The sequence below is a fragment of the Ictalurus punctatus genome, chromosome 1 (assembly GCF_001660625.3).
Source record: "Ictalurus punctatus breed USDA103 chromosome 1, Coco_2.0, whole genome shotgun sequence".
In the NCBI taxonomy this organism is placed as follows: domain Eukaryota; kingdom Metazoa; phylum Chordata; class Actinopteri; order Siluriformes; family Ictaluridae; genus Ictalurus; species Ictalurus punctatus.
In genome coordinates this window covers 25,290,531-25,308,976 of record NC_030416.2, presented here as the reverse complement: position 1 = coordinate 25,308,976, position 18,446 = coordinate 25,290,531, and the positions used below count along the sequence as shown (strand labels likewise).

Sequence of the window (18,446 nt, the reverse complement as noted above, 5' to 3'; positions counted from 1 at the left end):
CTTTCAGTTGGCAATTTTTTTTTTTAAATGAACTTTTCATTACCAGTCAGGTGAAATGATGTAAACCTCTGCCCACAAACATGTCTGAGATTACGCTAACGTAAAACCAAGGTTGGTGTTTACTGTGGATCGAGCCGCTCTAAAACACTGAGGAGCCCCACACACACACTCTGAGTGGAACCCAGTCACACGGCTTTACCATCTCAAACAGCAACCAGCCAAAATAACATCTACATCTGCTTTACAGTGTCGGTTTGGTTACATTTTTAAGACCTTAGAAACATGAATTTACGACATTTTAATGCTAATCAAAGCCTTATATTTACATTAAGGAATTTAAGACATTTTAACACTTTTTAAGGACCCGAGGAAATCCTGAGTACATGAAGCCTGGAGTCTGGTTTTATAACATCGTTGCAACCCTGGATCTCATTCAACTTCCCCAGACCACATCACTACTGTGTTCCTGGTTAGAGAGAGAACATTCTCTTGCTTAAGGTAATCACTTGTGGCAGGACATCAAATATGAGCAAATTGCTGCTGAGGTCCAGTAGGTGCAGTCAGAACTGCCCTTATACTTAATGCGAAGTGGCTGGACAGAGCACTGTACATTACAGCACTCCTGCAATGACTAGTGAGAGTGCAGTCAAGGTCTATGACATTTTTCAGTAAGTGAAGTAAATGGAACATGTAACAGGGAAAGTAAAAGGGAAATGAAAAAGAGATAGGGGGGAATCAGAAAAGAAAATTAAAGTCCAAAATAAAAGACCACTTGACCATCAGTCAGAATAACTTATCCAAGACTCAGGCTCCCAACCTCCGTCTGGAGAACCCCCTGTCCTGCACACTTTCCTGTCCTTCCTGCTCGAACACACCTGATTTGACTAATCAGCTAAACACATTCTAGCAGGGAAAACTATCAAATGTGCAGGACAGGTAGTACTGCAGGAACGGTGATGGGAGCAAATGGCAGCAAAATATTTCCTACAGCCTAACAGAGACAGAGAATCCCCTCAACATAGTGGTCAAGCGTTCAGTCCTGTACCGCTCTCTTAGTGTACGCCACATATGCACTCGACCACAAGGTTGACTCATCTGATCATATCTCGTGCCCCCCACCCACACCTCTGTAGATCAGTGCACGTTTGGTTTAAGTTCATCAAAAGCAATGTCACGAATGTATTAACCCAGTACTTCTTTTCTGACACTTTTTAAAGTAAATTATGTTCAGCAGTTCCATTTTCATTGTCTGATTTCCTAATTACTTTTTCAATTTCAGGGCAATTCTTATCCTTCTTACTGTCTAATTACAACAGAGGACTATTGGAGAGAAAACTGAATCATACTCAAACATTTTATGTGTAATGTATTAAAGCTGGAAAGGCGTAGACAAAACACAGCACCACAGCTACATAAGAGAGTGTGCTGATGATCAAGTAAAAGACAAATTGGAACACTAAACAGGCTTTTATTTATCTGCTCTGATCTGCATCGAGTCTGCAGCGAATGCAGTCAATCACCAGGACAGCGTTTAGGTTCTACAGTACGACACGCTGAAATCAATCCACCTGAAACCCATGGACTTTGAGGAAGAGGAAAGCAACTGGTCGCTTATTCATTCACAGATAATACATATTTTTAAATATCTTGTTTTCTAATTACAAAAATACGACTGTCATTTTATGGCTGGTGCTTCTATTCAGAGCAAGACGTGTGTAAGAGAGAGGATTTTAAAAAGGTAGACTATTCATTCTATTCATGCTTCAAGTTAAATAAATAAAAATGTGTTACATTGTCTTTCTGAAAGCTTATTCAAGACGTTAGACAACAAAACAAAAGAAAAACACAGACGAGTCAAAATTTCAAAACTTGTTTTCATTGCATACAAATGATACATCATTTCTCAGACGTGCACCAACTTTGGAGTTTTCTGCGTACTGCATCATTTACACGAAAATGATGTGTGTTGAAAATCAAACCTCATTTCACAGACAGGGCAGACAGTGTTGTATGTTATTATCCTGTTGTTGTTACTGATACTCATTTGGAATTGTAACGAATTTCTTTTCAATGTGTTTTGAAGAAAAAATTCTGAATACAATCAGACTTTTTTTTTTTTTTTACACAAGTGGTTTTACATCTACATAGATATTTCCTGCAACACAGAGAGTCAGTGTTTGGACTGGCAGTGGCAAGAAGAACATAACTGTATAAATTAGGGGAGCTACCTCTGACAAAACGTCAGTATTTTTTCTTCCATGATCGGAAATAAAGTTGAATGGGCATCAGTGGATTTCTCCTCTGGAGACTGGGGTGGAAAACATCGAAATCTACCTTCCTCACTCTCTCCAGGTAATCATCAATAGCGACCTGCAACACACACAGACACACAAAAATTGCAACAGTTAAATATACCAGTAAACAATAAACTAATCCAATAATTATTTGTTCAATGCTGTCCAGAAAAAAAGTCTTTTTTTTTTTTCTTCCCTTGGTCAATTTTTAAATCCTCATTAAATCTATAACACAGCACTGGGTTATAAGTAAATATGTAAGATTACCAATTTAGTCGCTACACCAGATACGGGCCTGAATGTCCCGTCAATGGGACATTTCCACATGGGATTTTAATGTTTAGCCTCACATTTCCTTAGTGATTGATTATTTTCTGTAGGGAATCACTAATCATCTACACACAGAACTGCCAGAACCAGATCTCCCTGCAGCTCTCACCTGGTTTCCTACTGAAGCTAAGCAGGGTTGAGCCTGGCCAGTACCTGGATGGGAGACCTGGGGAAAACTAAGGTTGCTGTTGGAAGTGGTATTAGTGAGGCCAGCAGGGGGCACACACCATGTGGTCTGTGTGGGTCCTAATGCCCCAATATAGTGAAAGGGACTCTACGGTAAAAACAGCACTGTATATCGGACGAGACTTTAAACAGAGGTCCTGACTCCTGTGCTCATTAAAAATCCCAGGACAAAAAGAGTAGGGGTATAACCCGGTGTCCTTGTGAAATTCTCCCATTGGCCTGTCTCTGTCATGGCCCCCTAATAATCTCTGAATTGGCTACATCACTTTCTCCTCTCCACTAATAGCTGGTGTTTGGTGTGGTTCTGGTGTCGCATCATCCAGGTGGATGTTACACACTAGTTGAAGAGACCAACCCCCCCACTATGTAAAGCACTTTGCATGTCTAGAAAAGCGCTATGTAACTGTAAAATAAATAAATAAAAGAATTGTTTCATCAAGTCCTCAAACTTTATATCAAGTGGTACAATCAGACCTTTCTGCACTTGTAAAAATAACATTATGATCAACAAGCCATCTTAAATGCAACTGACAGTAAAATGTCCTTTTAAAAATAAGAGGTGAAAACACGAAGTAATTTTGTGAAAATTAGAAAGAAGAAGGAGAAGAAAATTAAGGTTATTTTTTTTTGCAATCCCTTTCTGGTCAGAAGCTTTATGAGGCTTGTTGCCTTGGGGACAGAAAATTATCTCTCTGCTTTGATCATCTCCCCCCACTTTACTGCCTGAACCCTGAGCTTCTCTACAGGAGGCTTGAGAAGGAACCTCTATAATAAAAGCAATAACTCCGTGTCATGCCATCACTTAGACGCATGATTAGATGCGGAGCCAGACACAAGACGTTACGAGGAACTGCATGCTCGATCATCGGGTGAGCAGTAGTACAAGGCAGAGGAGACGAAATCACTTACTGTTTGCAGAAAAGCAGGCAAGGCGGCGTCTGGGACATTTTTATTGAAAGATCGCGCCTGTAAAAAAAACGAAAACATAATAAACATGATTATTGATTGGTAAATCTGTCATGTGTCAAGCACCTAATGTAACATATCTACAAAATACATACAGTATATGTTGATGGCAGGTTTTTTGTGAAGCCTGAACAAAGTCTCAGTCATACTACTTACTGGTTAATTAGATTAGATTAGAGCAGATCATACATTCATATCTGAATACGCAGAACAGAAATGTCACTCGTCATATTGTAATCTTCAAATGCTTATAATCACAGCATGGGGAAACATTCATTCAGGACTAATCTGTTCAAGCCAAAAAAACAACAAGAAACAAATAAAAACAAAATGAAGATCTGAAAATACACTTGCATGTTGGAGATGAATATGTGCTTGACTGGCAATGTCATACACAACATCCCGGACATTCTGCTCCCTGCTGCCACGGATGAAGTCCTCTTGAGAGGTGCCGTGCTGAGAAAGATATTGAGCTCAGTCAGATTGGATCGCTTTTTCCACACAGATTTCCTGACAGTTTGACACAACCAGTAGAGCCTAACAAGAATGTAAATGCTATCCAGAGCAGCATATTTCAGCTCTGAACAAGTAATATGATGCACACATACCTGGAGCAGAAGCAATGCACTTCATAGATTTAGATATTGTGTACTTCCTCATTCTTAATCCAACACCTCTAACTGCATATACAACAGTGCTTTTCACACTTCAGCTCAAGAACATAAGAAACGATTTCGGTCATAAATAAATAAATAAATAAATAAATAAAATAAAATAAAAAAATGTTCTCTGATACTGTAACATTCAATATCATTATATTGGATACATTTAGAAAAGAAAAAGAAAAAAAAAAAAAGATTTATGCCACTTCAGTGTAGCCTTATGGATCCAATCTATTAATTACTTAGAGACAGATGTCCCAACCTCTACAGCAACATAAAGAACTCCCCAAAGCCTCACAGGTTAATCCTTTAATCCAAATGGCCATTACAGTCACGAACACACACATATACACATACACACACATATACACATACACACACACACACGCACGCACTTCAGACAAGTTTTAGTAAACAGGTAACTAAGCAATTAAACCCAAATTGAACGCTTAAGTATTACATTTTCTACTGTCCTTTATCCTAAAAAAAAAAAAAAAAAAAAAAAAAAACCCCAGGCATTCACCCATTTATCCCTTCAACTCACTGCTTTAGAAATATATCTTCAAAAATAGTGACTGAATAATAAATTTAAAAGAATAAAAATGCATTAAACAAAACAACAAAAGAATCAACCTATCAACCGAACAAACACAAATAACCAACCTATATAGATCTTAAAATTTCATTCTAATTTAAAAGATGAAGCAATGCTGCTTGTATTTGTGTATCAGCATGTGTATATGCACATCACGTTGCAACAGCGCCCCCTGCAGTCTGGATTACAACATAGCCTCAAACAAACAAACAAACAAACAAAAAGAAAAACAGCACTCAGTAATCTCTCATCTATGTTGTAACAGGCCAGGACAGATGACCTGGAATATTCTTTCTGACCATCAGCTAAATCCTTCAGTCTGGTTTCCAGCATGTCCATATTTCTACAACAGATTTCGCACAACACAGACTAGTTCCATAAAACACAGTTGTACTGTGATTGCCATATGGATCAGTCCCATGTTCAGAATCAGTCTGATGTGTGTAACCCACTCACAGACTGTGTGCTGATGCTGGTCATAGCTGCAGTGTCTGAATTCATTCCCTGTTCACCATACAGTGCATAATTTGGGTGCCGTTTCGTGGATAGTGCACTATGTTAAATACCCAGAGTGCACTGTAAATCCAGCGTACAACCCATGCACACTAATTTTGCACTAAAGCACCACACTGCATAGTGATGCATGTTTGGAGCACACAACTTTGTATATAAATATACAACATTTAATTATGAGTGCAAAAGTCAGAGACCACCATTTTGTTTTCAATCAAATGGCCATTCAGTATTTATTGCTAATTATTTTATGGGATGGCAAACAATAATGATGGGAAAATGTACAGTACATGAATGACATTTTCAGTTAAACAGGCATGCAGTATTTATTTATGCAGGTCAATATTATAAATAAAATATTTACAGTTTCATACTGTTTACTTTGTGTGATTCATGGATAAGAACAATAATGATTGAGATTTTAACAGAAAGTCACGTTTACAGAAAGTTCAACAGTAAAAACAGTATGAAATCTGTAAAATATGTACTGTACATTTTCCCATCAGTATTGTTTGCCACCAAATAATTAACAATAAATACTGAATGGCTATTCGGTGGAAAACATAAGGGTGGCCTCTGACTTCTGCAGAGTATTGTATGTGTTACAGAAAATCACTTAACTTTTCAACAAAAAAAAATGTTGGGGGGAATCATACAGAGCGAAGGAAAGACTGGGACAACCATTCCCATGGTAACATTTTGATCATTTGTGGTAGTCCTACAGACCTCTCCGAAACTTTTGGAATGGAAGGCCAACTCACTTGTTTGTGATATTCACCAAAGATATTTGGGTTTGAGATAAAAAGATGGATATGAGATCAAAGATTAGGACTTCAGTTTTTTGGGTTGTATCAGACCACCCAATTTTTAGGTGCATAAAAGTATAGGAACAGATAAGATTTGAAGTAAATTAAAGTAAAGAACACTTAATATTTGGTTGCATATCCCTTGCTTACAATAACTGCATCAAGCCTGCAACTCACTGACATCAACAAACTGTTGGTTTCTTCTTTTGTGAAGCTTTTCCAGGCTTTTACACACCAGCTTCTTTCAGCTGTTGTTTGTTTCGAGGGGTCTAATCTTCAGGTGAAATGCTGCTCAGTTTGGTTAAGGTCTGATGACTGACTGGGCCAGCCTAAAACCTTTCACTTTTTCCTCCTGATTAAGTCCTTTGTTGAGTTGGCAGTGCGTTTTGGATCATTGTCTTACTGCGTGATAAAGTTCCTTCTGAATAACGTGGATGCATTTCTCTGTAAATTGGCAGACAAAATGCTCCTGTAAACTTCTGAATTAATTTTGCTCATACCATAATACATCATCAATAAAGATTAGTGAGTCTGTTCCAGAAGCAGCCATTCAAGCCCAAGCCATGACACTACCTCCACCATGTTTCATAGATGAACTAATATGTTTTGGATCATGAGAAGATCCCTTTTTCCTCCACACTTTGGCCTTTCCATCACTTTGGTCAAGGTTAATGTTGGTTATAGAACTTTTGAAGCTCATTTCTGTATTTCTTTGCAAATTCCAATTTGGCTTTCTTACTGCTGATTAGTGGTTTTCATATTGTGGTATGCACTCTATATTTTTGCTTTCAAAGCTTTCTTTGGATTGTATACGTTGGATTGTGATGCCTTCACCCCTGCCCTGTGGAGGTTGTAGGTAATGTCACAGACTTGTTTTTGGGTTTTTCTTCACAAATCTCAAAATGTTTGTCATCAGCTGTTGTCATTTTCCTTGGCCAACCCATTCGGTGTCTGTTGCTCAGTACATCAGTGGTTGCTTTTTTCCCCAGGACATTCCAAACTGTTGTATAGGCTATGCCCAATGTTTGTGCAATGCCTCGGATTTATTTTCCCTCTTTTCGCAGCTTCAAAATGGCTTGCCTTTCTCCCATAGACAGCTCTCTAATCTTCATGTTGGCTTATCCTTTTTAACAACAAACAGCGATCTTCACAGGTGAAACTGAATACTAAAACCAAGAGTAGATGTTCAGCGCTATTTTTGTTTAAACAATCAATCGAAAAGGAAACACCGGTCAGAACAATGTTCCGATAATTTTGCTCGCCTACAAATTTGGTGGTCTGATACACAATGTGCTATGTTCTATGTCATTTAGCTACACATAAATACCAGGAAATAAAAGCTGAAATTCTATATTTTCTTCTCATATTCATCTTTTGATCTCAAATCTCGCAAATGTCTTCAGTCTATAGCAAAAACAAATGAATTGGCCTTGCAATTCCAATAGTTTTGGAGGGTGCTGTATATAACCTTTTTATTAAATATATAATGTTTCTGAAAACTACGGATCTTCCTGAATGGAAACACGTTTCTCTTATGCATGTTTCTCAAGTAAAAGTAAAGTAATAGCATTTTAAAGTCTGGTTACTACCAAAATGAAAGATTTCATTCCGAATACAGCGCAAGAGCATCAAAAGACAATTTGATATCTGATTACAACCTAAACTGATTACGCATAAGTCCATTTCGTCATGCCATGTTGCCACCCAACAACTTGATGAAAGCCAGAAATCCCCCTTATAGACATCTTCAAGCAGACTGACTTTTTACCACTGTGTTTGTTAAACTGAACCTTTACTCAACATGATGTTTACAGGCAGACAGCCAGATTAGAAGTAGGTTAGAAAGGCAGAAAAAAATCCTTCCATATTTTGGTGAAAACCCAATTTCTGTTAATTCTGACTGTTTGCTATAATTCAGTCACAGCAAAATCGAACAGGTTTTCCCAGACCATCACACATTTTTGCTCTTTGCTGAACACCAGGTTTGATGAAGGACTGGCTATGACAATAACACGATATGATCAGAACAGATAAGCTGAAAGATCATTTTAATATTGTAGGATACTCACCAGCATGCAGATGTCCATGGGGAGATAGACTCTGTATCTCCGGCTATGGTACAGTGTGGCTCGCAGACAAGTCACAATCCCTTGTGCTTTACCAATATGGCTGGCAGCATGATCCGCATGGACATCTTTCACTCCTTTACAAACACATGGAAGAATATTAAGAATTTCCTGTTATTTACTCTATCATGAAGGGATTATGCTATCCATGTGCTTTACCTGCATCTTATAACTACACATTTTACTCATTAAAAAGTAGTTTCCTCTCTGAAAGAAAGAAATATACAGGTTTGGAGTTTCATTTTCAAACGCATTTGACTGAAGAATTCATGAAACCATTCTACAAAAATGTGTATAGACAGGCCAATAATCACTCTCAGATTTCCATTATGAATAAAGTTTCAAGACAACAGTTTTTTGTTTGTTTTTCTAGGGGAAAACAGGGAAGTGTATTGAAATTCTTGTCCATGCAATTACACATAAGATCGTTTCTAGCTGCAGGTGGTATATGTGGTCACCCTATAAGAATGAAGGAAAAGAATGAAGGAAAAAAAAATTAAAAATAAGTATATAAGTATAAAGTCGCTTATGGACCCAAAATATTAAGAAACAGTGTTTACAAATAACCAGAAGACGATAAATACTGTTGAAAAATTAAAAAGCAGTGCATTTTATGATGAAGTCTTCAGTTTTGTCATAAATAATTGATATTACCAGATATCAATGACCATTTATAATTAAATTTTTCTTCAAACAATCTGGAATAAAAGACTATGCAATTGTCATCCTGAACAGAACATTTTTATATTTATATACATATATTATAAAATATTAAATATACTGGGCATAAGAGGTCTAGAATTGCAAACTGCTAAACAACGTTTGTGAGGTTCCAAAAGGACAGCTCTTTTAAAAGTAACTGTACTTATACTTTAGAAAATAAAAAATAAAAATAAATAAATAAATAAATAAATAAATAAATAAATAATAGGAGAAAATAGGCAGCAATTTTGCTGAAATTACAAAGAAGAAAATCAATGTAATGTTACTTGAACTTTTTTTTTAGTAATGCCCTTTGCTGGTCAGAGCATTAAAGCTTTATGAGGCTTGTTGCCGTTGGGACACAACAATTATCACAGTCTCTCCGCTTCTGCCATCTTCCCCACTTTACTGCCTGAACCCTGAGCTTTTCTACTGGAGGCTTAAGAAGGAACCACTATAATAAAACTCCATGTCATGCCATCACTTAGATGCGTAATTACATGGAGAGCCAGACATGTGAGGTTACGAAGAATATCTGCCTCAACAGTTGAGCACAAATTCAAGGCATGAATTTGAGTGCGTGTGACCGAATTTCAATCATCTTCAACAAAATAAGGGGAAAAAAGAAACAGCCCAAAGAGAGCTTGTTTTGGAAGCTATCTGAATGCTATTTGTAAGAGATAAGTATGAACAAAGCTGTTACATCCTCCACTCTCACTGCTGAGAAGATATCAGACTGCATTTCTCACACATCCTCCTGGAGGAAGATTCATCATCTGTAACTCAACCTTGACAAAATTGAACTCATATACAGCGAATAACTCCACTCTGCTGTACCCGCCAATCACCACCGAAACCACCCCCGTCCATCTGACGCAGAGCTAGGAATACTGGTGTGATTTTTAGTTGAGTAACACCAATCGCATTGCATCAACTACCAGATCCTACAGATTTCTTCTTTATAACATCAGAACAATACAACGTTTCTGATCACAGAATCTGCTCAATTTCTTATACCTTCTGAATCAGACCAGTTCTTTCACACATACACATAAATGGGGAAAGATTAGGTTTAAGCAAACCAGTTTGAAATCTTAAGACTAAGTGAATGTTTGAGAGGCTCACGTGCAATCATAACACACTTTGAGGGAGGACTGAATGGTTTCTTAATAACCAGGAAGCTGTATTTTTATCTGATTACCTCCATTAAAAACACTCATTACTCATACACAGGTACACCTGGAAGTCAAGACTCTACAATTAGCATGATTAAAATCACATGAGGCCATTAACCAGAAAAGATGACAAACCTAATCTTAGCTCATCAAGCTTCGCCAGCAGAGCACTCAAATAACAGCACAGCAAAGCCACAACAAAATAAAAGCCTCAAGTCACTGGAGGAGTAATAAAGTTCCACCTGAGTCAAAATGAAAAAGATTAATCAGATTAATATTATTATTCTCAGCCATAACACTAAAACCACCTTCCGAATATTGTGTAGGTCCCCCTTTTGCAGCCAAAACAGCTCTGATCAAGCGAAGAACCGACTCCACAAAAACTCTGAAGGTGTGCTGTGGTATCTGGCACCAAGAAATTAGCATCAGATCCTTTAAGTCCTGTAAGTTGCGAGATGGGGCCTCCGCGGATCATACTTGTTTGTCCAGCACATCCCACAGACGCTCGATTGAGTATCAAAGTAACATCAACATGAATGCCAGGACCCAAGGTTTCCCCAGCAGAACATTACCCAGAGCATCACACTACCTCAATGAGCCTTGGGCGCCCATGACCCCGTCTTCGGTTCACGGTTTATCCTTCCTTGCACCACTCTTGGTAGGTACAAACCACTGTATACCAGGAACACACCACAAGACCGGTCATTTTGGACAAGCTCTGACCCAGTCGTCTAGCCATCACAATTTGGCCCTTGTCAAAGTTGTTTAGATGCCTGTGCTTATCCATTTTTTCTGCTTCAGACACATCAACTTCGAGAACTGAGTGTTTACTTGCTGCCTAATATATGACACCCCTTGTCAGGTGCCACTATTACAAGATATTCAATGTTATTCACGTCACCTCTCAGTGTGTTATGTTTTGACGTTATGGCTAATCATGTATATATTGCATTTGTGAATAATATAATACAATATCTTTCCCTCTCTTTCATTTTCTCATGTATATTATTTGTATTGCACAGATGTACAGTACCTGAGCCTCACAACAAGCATTTCAATGTACAATTGTCCCAGACATTTTGTGAAGACGACAACATTTTTTTTTTTTTTTTTTATAAATGAATGGTACAGTCTGGTAATGGTACAGTCTGGGATGTGTTTTGCATTAGCGATTCTGTTGAAGCTCTGAGAACACCACGTAATCAGAAAGCAGATGAAGGTCACAAACTCAAAAAATCCCTTTAACATAGTACACATTGGCTGATTTGATAACTGCATAAATGAGCAGGTGTACAGATGTTCCTATTAAAGTAGAGGGCAAGTGTATAATATTTATTGTTTATTACTTACGCAGTTGCTTATTCAGAACTTTGTCTAAGTCCACAATACATACACATGTCCTCAGCTGGGCCACCCTGTTAATGATCCCTCTTTAAAACAAACAAATAAAAAAACCCTAGTACTGCTAGTCCTGTTGCGCTTCTGCCATGTATCGCTATTCCTTTCTCAAAAATGTAGACATTCCTCTTCAGGCCCTATCTAGAATAACACATCACTATCTCTGCAATGACCTTTTGCATTTTCTCTTACTGATTTTAGTTTATTTGTAGCATTATTATTTGCGCACTTGGACTTAAAATTGTCTTTTTATTACCATGTACACCACTCGAGCACTTTCACTTATTTTCAGCTTAAAATGTCTCCCTCTATGGTGTATGCGAGCTCAATGACAAATGCAGACTCGCCTAAAGTCTCCAGCAGGAGGTAGAGGAGGGACGACTGGGTGTTCTCTGCGTACGCCTCCAGCTCCTGAAGATTCCTGTATGCTCGGTCCTCCAGATCATTCTCCTTCAAAAAGCAACACGAGTTTTTGGTTACTGAATAATATAATACACACCAGGATGTGTTAAGTAACAGCTCTTGGTTTCTCTCAAAAACATACACTAAATGGATGAAATGGTGGAAGCACTCGGGTCTATGCTGACAGCTCCGGAATGCTAAATTGCACAGTTAAATGGGAATTCATTTCGAATTACTTCGGCTTGGACACGCTCACTAATGTATACTTTATACCGAAATCGGGGGGGGGGGGGGGGGGGGCTTCAACAGTAGACAAACGATTTTCTGTTTTCATTGCAATGAAAAGAAGCATAAATTGGGTATTTGAAGTAAAACACAGCAAATAAGAATATCTCTAAATATGTTTCCAAATTGTTATTGGTTATTGGTATTGTGTGTGTTTTTGAAAGCTGTTACACTGAAGGTGTAAGATTAAGAAAATTTAGTTCAGTGTTCTTGCTCAGGCACTTCGCTGATTCCACCTCAAATTAAGTTTAAGATCCGTTTTAACACACACACACACACACACACACACACACACACACAGGTGCACTTGCAGGGATTAACAAGAGCTGACCCTGTTCCAAATTAGCCACAAGGTGATAGTAAAAGCCAGAACTTACTCTTTCAGCTATGATTCTCAACAGCCATCTTCTCGTCAGTTTGTGTTTCCTTACAGCCTGCGAAGACAAGCACCAATTTACATTACTGAATCACAGTCACTTTGTCTACTTTAAAGGTCATTAAAATGGCAGAGTTAACTAGAGGTGTGTATTGGGACTGGGATTCTGTAGGAGCCAATTGAAAAGTCATGTGAGTGAATGGCTTTTAGTCGAATACAGGCAAGAGTGGAGGATCAGATATGAAGCTTGTGGGATGATGAAAGGGCTTAACTCATGCACAGTATATGGATGAAGGCAGATAGCACTTTCCGCCAAGTGTTATGCTGCCATGTGATGCAGCATGAGCAGAAGTTTGAAAAAATTCTGGCTTCATGTGTTTTAGAGAAAGTAGGTGTTTGCCCCACCCTCCCAAGTTTGTAGTTGGGGAGGGGGGAAAAAAATATTTTTACCATGTTCACTTATTCATCTTTAATAACTGCTATAGCCAACCAAAATTACTATGGATGGATATGTGCAGAGATAACTGCAGGAGCAGACGGATTGGTCAGAATTCCTTCAGGAATGGGCGGGAGTAGGATGATTAAAAAAAAAAAAAAAAGAAGAAGAAGATCTCGAGCACACCTTTAACCGAATGGTTTTAAATGTGACCACATTTACATTCCAAATGCATTCAATTCACAAAATAATCTTTAAAAAAAATCAAGCAAACATTTAATTCGGTAAAAATGCAAAACAATTTAGAGCATTTCACAACATCATTTAAACAGTTTATAAGGTGAGTGAAACTGACCCGCCACAACTCTGCACTAACAGGCTGCACTGGAGGCTCATCTCTGTAAATGTCCTCCACTGCTGTCTTCCAAAACTGCATTCGCATTAGACCAATGGTCTTCTGAGACACTGAGTCCTTCACCTACACAAACAATTCATCATTGTGTGCTGGCTGTAATCAAATATATACACATTCACACAGTAAGGTCTACAGTACAGATCGGCCATGATACTTTTTTTGAAACACTTTTTCCTTAACTTACAAAGTAAACAATTTATGAAGATGAAACTTGGTATATTCATATAACTTTTGATGTGGAATCAGAATCTGCCAAAAACTGATGTATCTGCAATGATTTAAATTAGAGATGCACCTATGTAGGTTATTTTTCCCAATGATCAGGGCCGATTATATCCTGTCAATCAAAAGAGGGCTGGAAAACAAATCGATTTCGTGCTGTGTGCAAAGATGTCTCGTGTGTAATGATGACAAAACTGCAGTTTGTAAGCTCTGTACTGTTAAAGTTTTACACCGGACGCTGCAGCAGTGAAGCGGGAGTTTTGTGTCGAGTCTAATTTTTTTTTTGCTGTGTTGCTCGAGCTGCTAGCACTGAATTAAAGCTCCAGTACAATGTTGAAAGATTTAAATGAAGAGGGGTTGACAAATAATATATATATATATATATATATATATATATAAATAAGACAGAGAGAGAGAGGGTTAAGGCAGTGCTGGAAAATAATGGTGGCCACACAAAATATTGACACTTTGGGCCCAATTTGGACATTTTCACTTAAGGGTGTACTCACTTTTGTTGTCAGTGGTTTACACATTAATGGCTGTGTGTTGAGTTATTTTGAGGGGACAGCAAATTTACACTGTTACACAAGCTGTACACTCACTACTTTACATTACAGCAAAGTATCATTTCTTCAGTGTTGTCACATGAAAAGCTATAATCAAATATTTACAAAAATGTGAAGGGTGTACTCACTTTTGTGAGATACTGTACTCTCTCTCTCTCTCATTATATATATATATATATATATATAGATTTTTTGTATGTTTTGCCAATATATGTACATAAAAAATTTTTTTATGGTTGTAAGGCAGATTTTGTAGTTACTTTTTCTTGGAATTGAAGGTATTATCTAGATTCTGATGCAACTTGGGGACTGTATCATCTTTACTAAGTGCACTTGAAATGAACTTGTTAAGACCTTATTGCATCATCAGGCATGTAGGGTCATCGAGCACTTTCGGCTTAAAACAGATGTTTGTCCAGCACATCCCGCAGATGCTCGATCGGACTGAGATCTGGGGAATCTGAAGGCCAAGTCAAAACATCGAACTCTTTACCATGTTCTTCAAACCATACCTGAACAATTTTTGCAGTGTAGCAGGGTGCATTATCCTGCTGAAAGAGGCCACTGCCATTAGGGAATACCATTGCCTTGAAGGGGTGTACTTGGTCTGCAACAATGTTTAGGTAGGTGGTACATATCAAAGTAACATTCACATGAATGCCAGAACCCAAGGCTTAATTTAGCTTAAACCAGATGAGCCTTAGATCATTTCATCATCCTATTCATTTGATGATGAAAACTGGATGAGTGGCTTCCTGTGGTCATTGTTTAAATGAGAGTCATGGAGAAAGGACTGAAGATGTACAGTATTGGGAGTTGTCCTTGACTCAACATGCTACTGAAAGCATAATGCAAAAACAAACTTTAAAATGGCTTCCACTTTGTAAGGAGTCCGATTTATTTATTTTTTTTTTTAAAACAAGCCACCACATCGCTGTACTAATCAACAGAGGATCTGCTAAAGAAGCTGTGCTGGTTCATGTTTACAGTTGCTGAAACAAGGCCGGGTTTTTTCATAGGTTTATCAGCTCTGCTACAGTATTTCTGTGTGCTAGATAATGTCCTGTGAAATACTTTGCCATTTCTGCATCTGGACAATGGTCCATCAACTCAAAGCCCATGGCCTAGAAAGATGCTGCTGAAAATTCACCAAGTTCAATAAGTACTAATGCAAAACACCAGATCATATTAATTCTCATCTAGTTTAATGATCTGGACTTCCTGCTTGTTCATATCTTTAAAGCACATACAATAATATTAAAAAATGTTTGTATACAAGCATCAGTTATTATAAATACCTGCCTGTGCCAGTTCTACATTAAAAGCCCTCAGTGCCAAGGAGGAGCGACGAGCAGCCTCAGGAAGAAGCAAAGAACCCACAAACCCTTCATAGTCTCGCAATCTGTCAGTGAGAACATAAAGATACATTAGTCACTGTTACATCTGCATTTCAGCATTACACTGGTATAGTAACATGCTGAAACACTGCAAACACACTGCACCATAAGCGTGTCTGCATTGTAGGCAGGATTTGGGCTAATTCTGCTAACAAATACACTTCAGGTAAATGTATAAAAGATTTTGGGGACATGCATATGATTTCCAAACAGAAATGCAATTTTCACTCGCCTTAGCATACAGTGTGCAACCAGTGGCAAAGCACATGCAAAGATGTACTTACGTCACAGCCTTCTCAAACTTCCTGGAGCACTGAGGTCTAATCTTTCATTTGTACAGAGTTTATATACAGTGTGTTTGACAAAGAATGTAATTTGATTTTATTAGTGTAACACATTAAATAATAGATATCACAAAATTTGCAGTAGCTTATGTAACTAGGCAAGTACAGAGAACAGTGAGCAGTTTAGCGTAAGCCTGTTTTTTAAAACGTGGAGGAATTCTCACTGACTCCTTCATCCACACCTCTCAACTTTAAGGATCATATCCCAGTCTATAGGATGCCATATGTTTCTAGAGCAATACACAGGTGTCCATACTCGCATCTGACATCTCTGGTTAATGGCTAAACCTTAACAACATGTAAATAAATGGAGTATTTAATATCATTAACTTAAATATTATACTACTTGATAACATTATTTATCCCTACTAATGGAGAAGCCCCAGCAATGTATAAAGACAGAATCACATTCTAGATCAGTCTGAGGTAGCAACGATCAAGCTGGTAAGACAGCCCTCTAAAAAGTCCTGGTCACAAAACCTCTAACCTCTGGAATCCTCCATTTTCCAAATGAATAAACTCCAAACTAAATTCTCTCATCCAAGGGTTGGTGCTGGAAGCCTGATCACCAGAACATGCTGAAAAACCGTGTCAGATGCAAACAAGCAGCTGTACTGTAGATCAAGACACACCCCAGTGGGCAGGACATATAAATTCTAAAGAACATTTAATTGGATGCACACAAGACTAGTTCAGGACGATTTATCAAAAAAACATTTTTAATCGTTTTCTAAGTATCCCTCACTGTGGAACCAAAAAAACAAAACAAAAACACATCCATGGGGTGGAGTCAGACCTGATCCAGCTCCTCCTACCCGAGCAGAATCAGAGCAAAAGTTCAGGTGGTGGAGACAACTTTGTGTGTTGCATTCAAGATAAGAGTGTTTAACGTGTTGTTTCATGTTGTACAGGGTTGTATGTGTTAGGTTTAAGCTTGTAGGAGGAGTTGAATCAGATCCAGCATCACCCCCTGAACTTTTGGTTCTGCAAGAAGCATGGTCTGTCATTTCCCCAGAAATAAACTACAATATTAACCCTCTACTGCATAAATGATCACTTTTAAATAACAATAAAAAAAAATTAATGGATTTTTATTACTTGAATTAGTTGAAGTAAAATAATATATTTTTAAATTGTGACTTGTTTTTAGATGGTTAAGTTGGTAAATGGTTGCCATATGGCAACAATGTTTAAAGGTGGAAAGTATAATCATATAGTATATACAGTCAAATAGTATAGCATAATAGTCAAATAACACCAAATGCATGAGATGGCACTTTTTATGTCAACATTAAAGCCCCCTTTTCCCAATTACATAGGAAAATAGTAGTTTTGCATTATTGCCTGTCAAAAAATTGGAGATAAATTAGTTGTTGCCATATGGCAACACCGTGCAGTAAAGGGCTAAAACAAACAAAAAATAAATAAGAAAATCTGTAAAAGATAGATAGGAAAATCTCAGAAACACACATTTTAATTAAAGGGACTCAGTAGGATCAAATAAGACGATGTGCATGTAAACAAAAACAACAACAACAAAAACCCGCGACGTTTTTCCATTGAAAGAGAGGAAGGGCTTAGCCCTGTTAGTAAATCTGTTTTTCTATCAATTGAACTCAAGACATCAGCTAATTTATTCTAATCCAATCATGAGTTTAACTTTAACATGGTGGGTTACAGCAGAGAAAACAGCAAGATGTGCACATTTTAGGATGAGGATGAGAACTGTCAACCACTGACAACAACTGACCTCTTGTGATTCGGTGCTGCTTACCTTACAAGATCAATACAGTACTTTTGGTCGTGTTGCGAGGCTGAATGTGTTGCCAATCTCAAGCACATGACCTCTGTCCGTGTCTGAGACCCTACAATATGTGGAAATATTTTACTACAAAATAAACTCCTAGGGTTTAAAAGTCCACATTTTATTCTGACGCCTGCTGCCATATTAATACACAATACACACACCAGCAGACATGCTGGTCCCCTTCACATTTAACCTAGTGCATCCGACTTCCGGTCCCCAAAATTACACCTAAGCGTTGTTCGTTCCGCCTGTCAACAGCTGTTTAAAGAAAATTCATTTTGGTATAAAACCGTTAATTTATACAACATATTTTGACAGACAAATTATGATTAAGGAATACATATCTACACACTAATCTCTGAAGTTGTTTAAATAGTTCAGCGCATGATTTAAGTCACATGACAATCTTTCCGGAAGTTATTATCATTGTGTTGGTGAATCTC

General features: G+C 37.8%; 1 protein-coding gene across 3 annotated transcripts; it reads right to left on the bottom strand.

Moving 5' to 3' along the window:
• Positions 1–1,854: 1,854 nt before the first annotated feature.
• On the bottom strand, positions 1,855–18,363 carry ndufaf6 (NADH:ubiquinone oxidoreductase complex assembly factor 6). Of its 3 annotated transcripts, XM_017480999.3 has the most exons (10): positions 18,165–18,363; positions 17,971–18,061; positions 15,758–15,857; positions 13,608–13,730; positions 12,818–12,874; positions 12,101–12,203; positions 8,422–8,555; positions 4,131–4,232; positions 3,720–3,776; positions 1,855–2,370 (listed from the first exon to the last, which is right to left on the bottom strand). In XM_017480999.3, exons 1-10 carry the CDS (start codon positions 18,172–18,174, stop codon positions 2,242–2,244), a joined length of 906 nt encoding a protein of 301 aa, XP_017336488.1. In that variant the 5' UTR covers positions 18,175–18,363; the 3' UTR covers positions 1,855–2,241. The 3 variants fall into 3 exon arrangements, with proteins under 3 accessions (XP_017336488.1, XP_017336469.1, XP_053539251.1); XM_017480980.3 differs by having other exon boundaries at positions 17,971–18,363; XM_053683276.1 differs by lacking the exon at positions 18,165–18,363 and having other exon boundaries at positions 15,754–15,857; positions 17,971–17,990.
• Between the last annotated feature and the right edge of the window lie 83 nt (positions 18,364–18,446).

Bases quoted from the DNA above. Each gene is read 5' to 3' on its own strand.
- ndufaf6 (XM_017480980.3), bottom strand. From the start codon at position 18,143: ATGGCAGCAGGCGTCAGAATAAAATGTGGACTTTTAAACCCTAGGAGT. The intron at 3,777-4,130 runs GCAAGTGTATTT...TTTTTTTTACAG, and splicing joins CACATATTCATCTCCAACAT to GCGCGATCTTTCAATAAAAA. The intron at 2,371-3,719 runs GTAAGTGATTTC...TGTGTGTTGCAG, and splicing joins TGCCTGCTTTTCTGCAAACA to GTCGCTATTGATGATTACCT.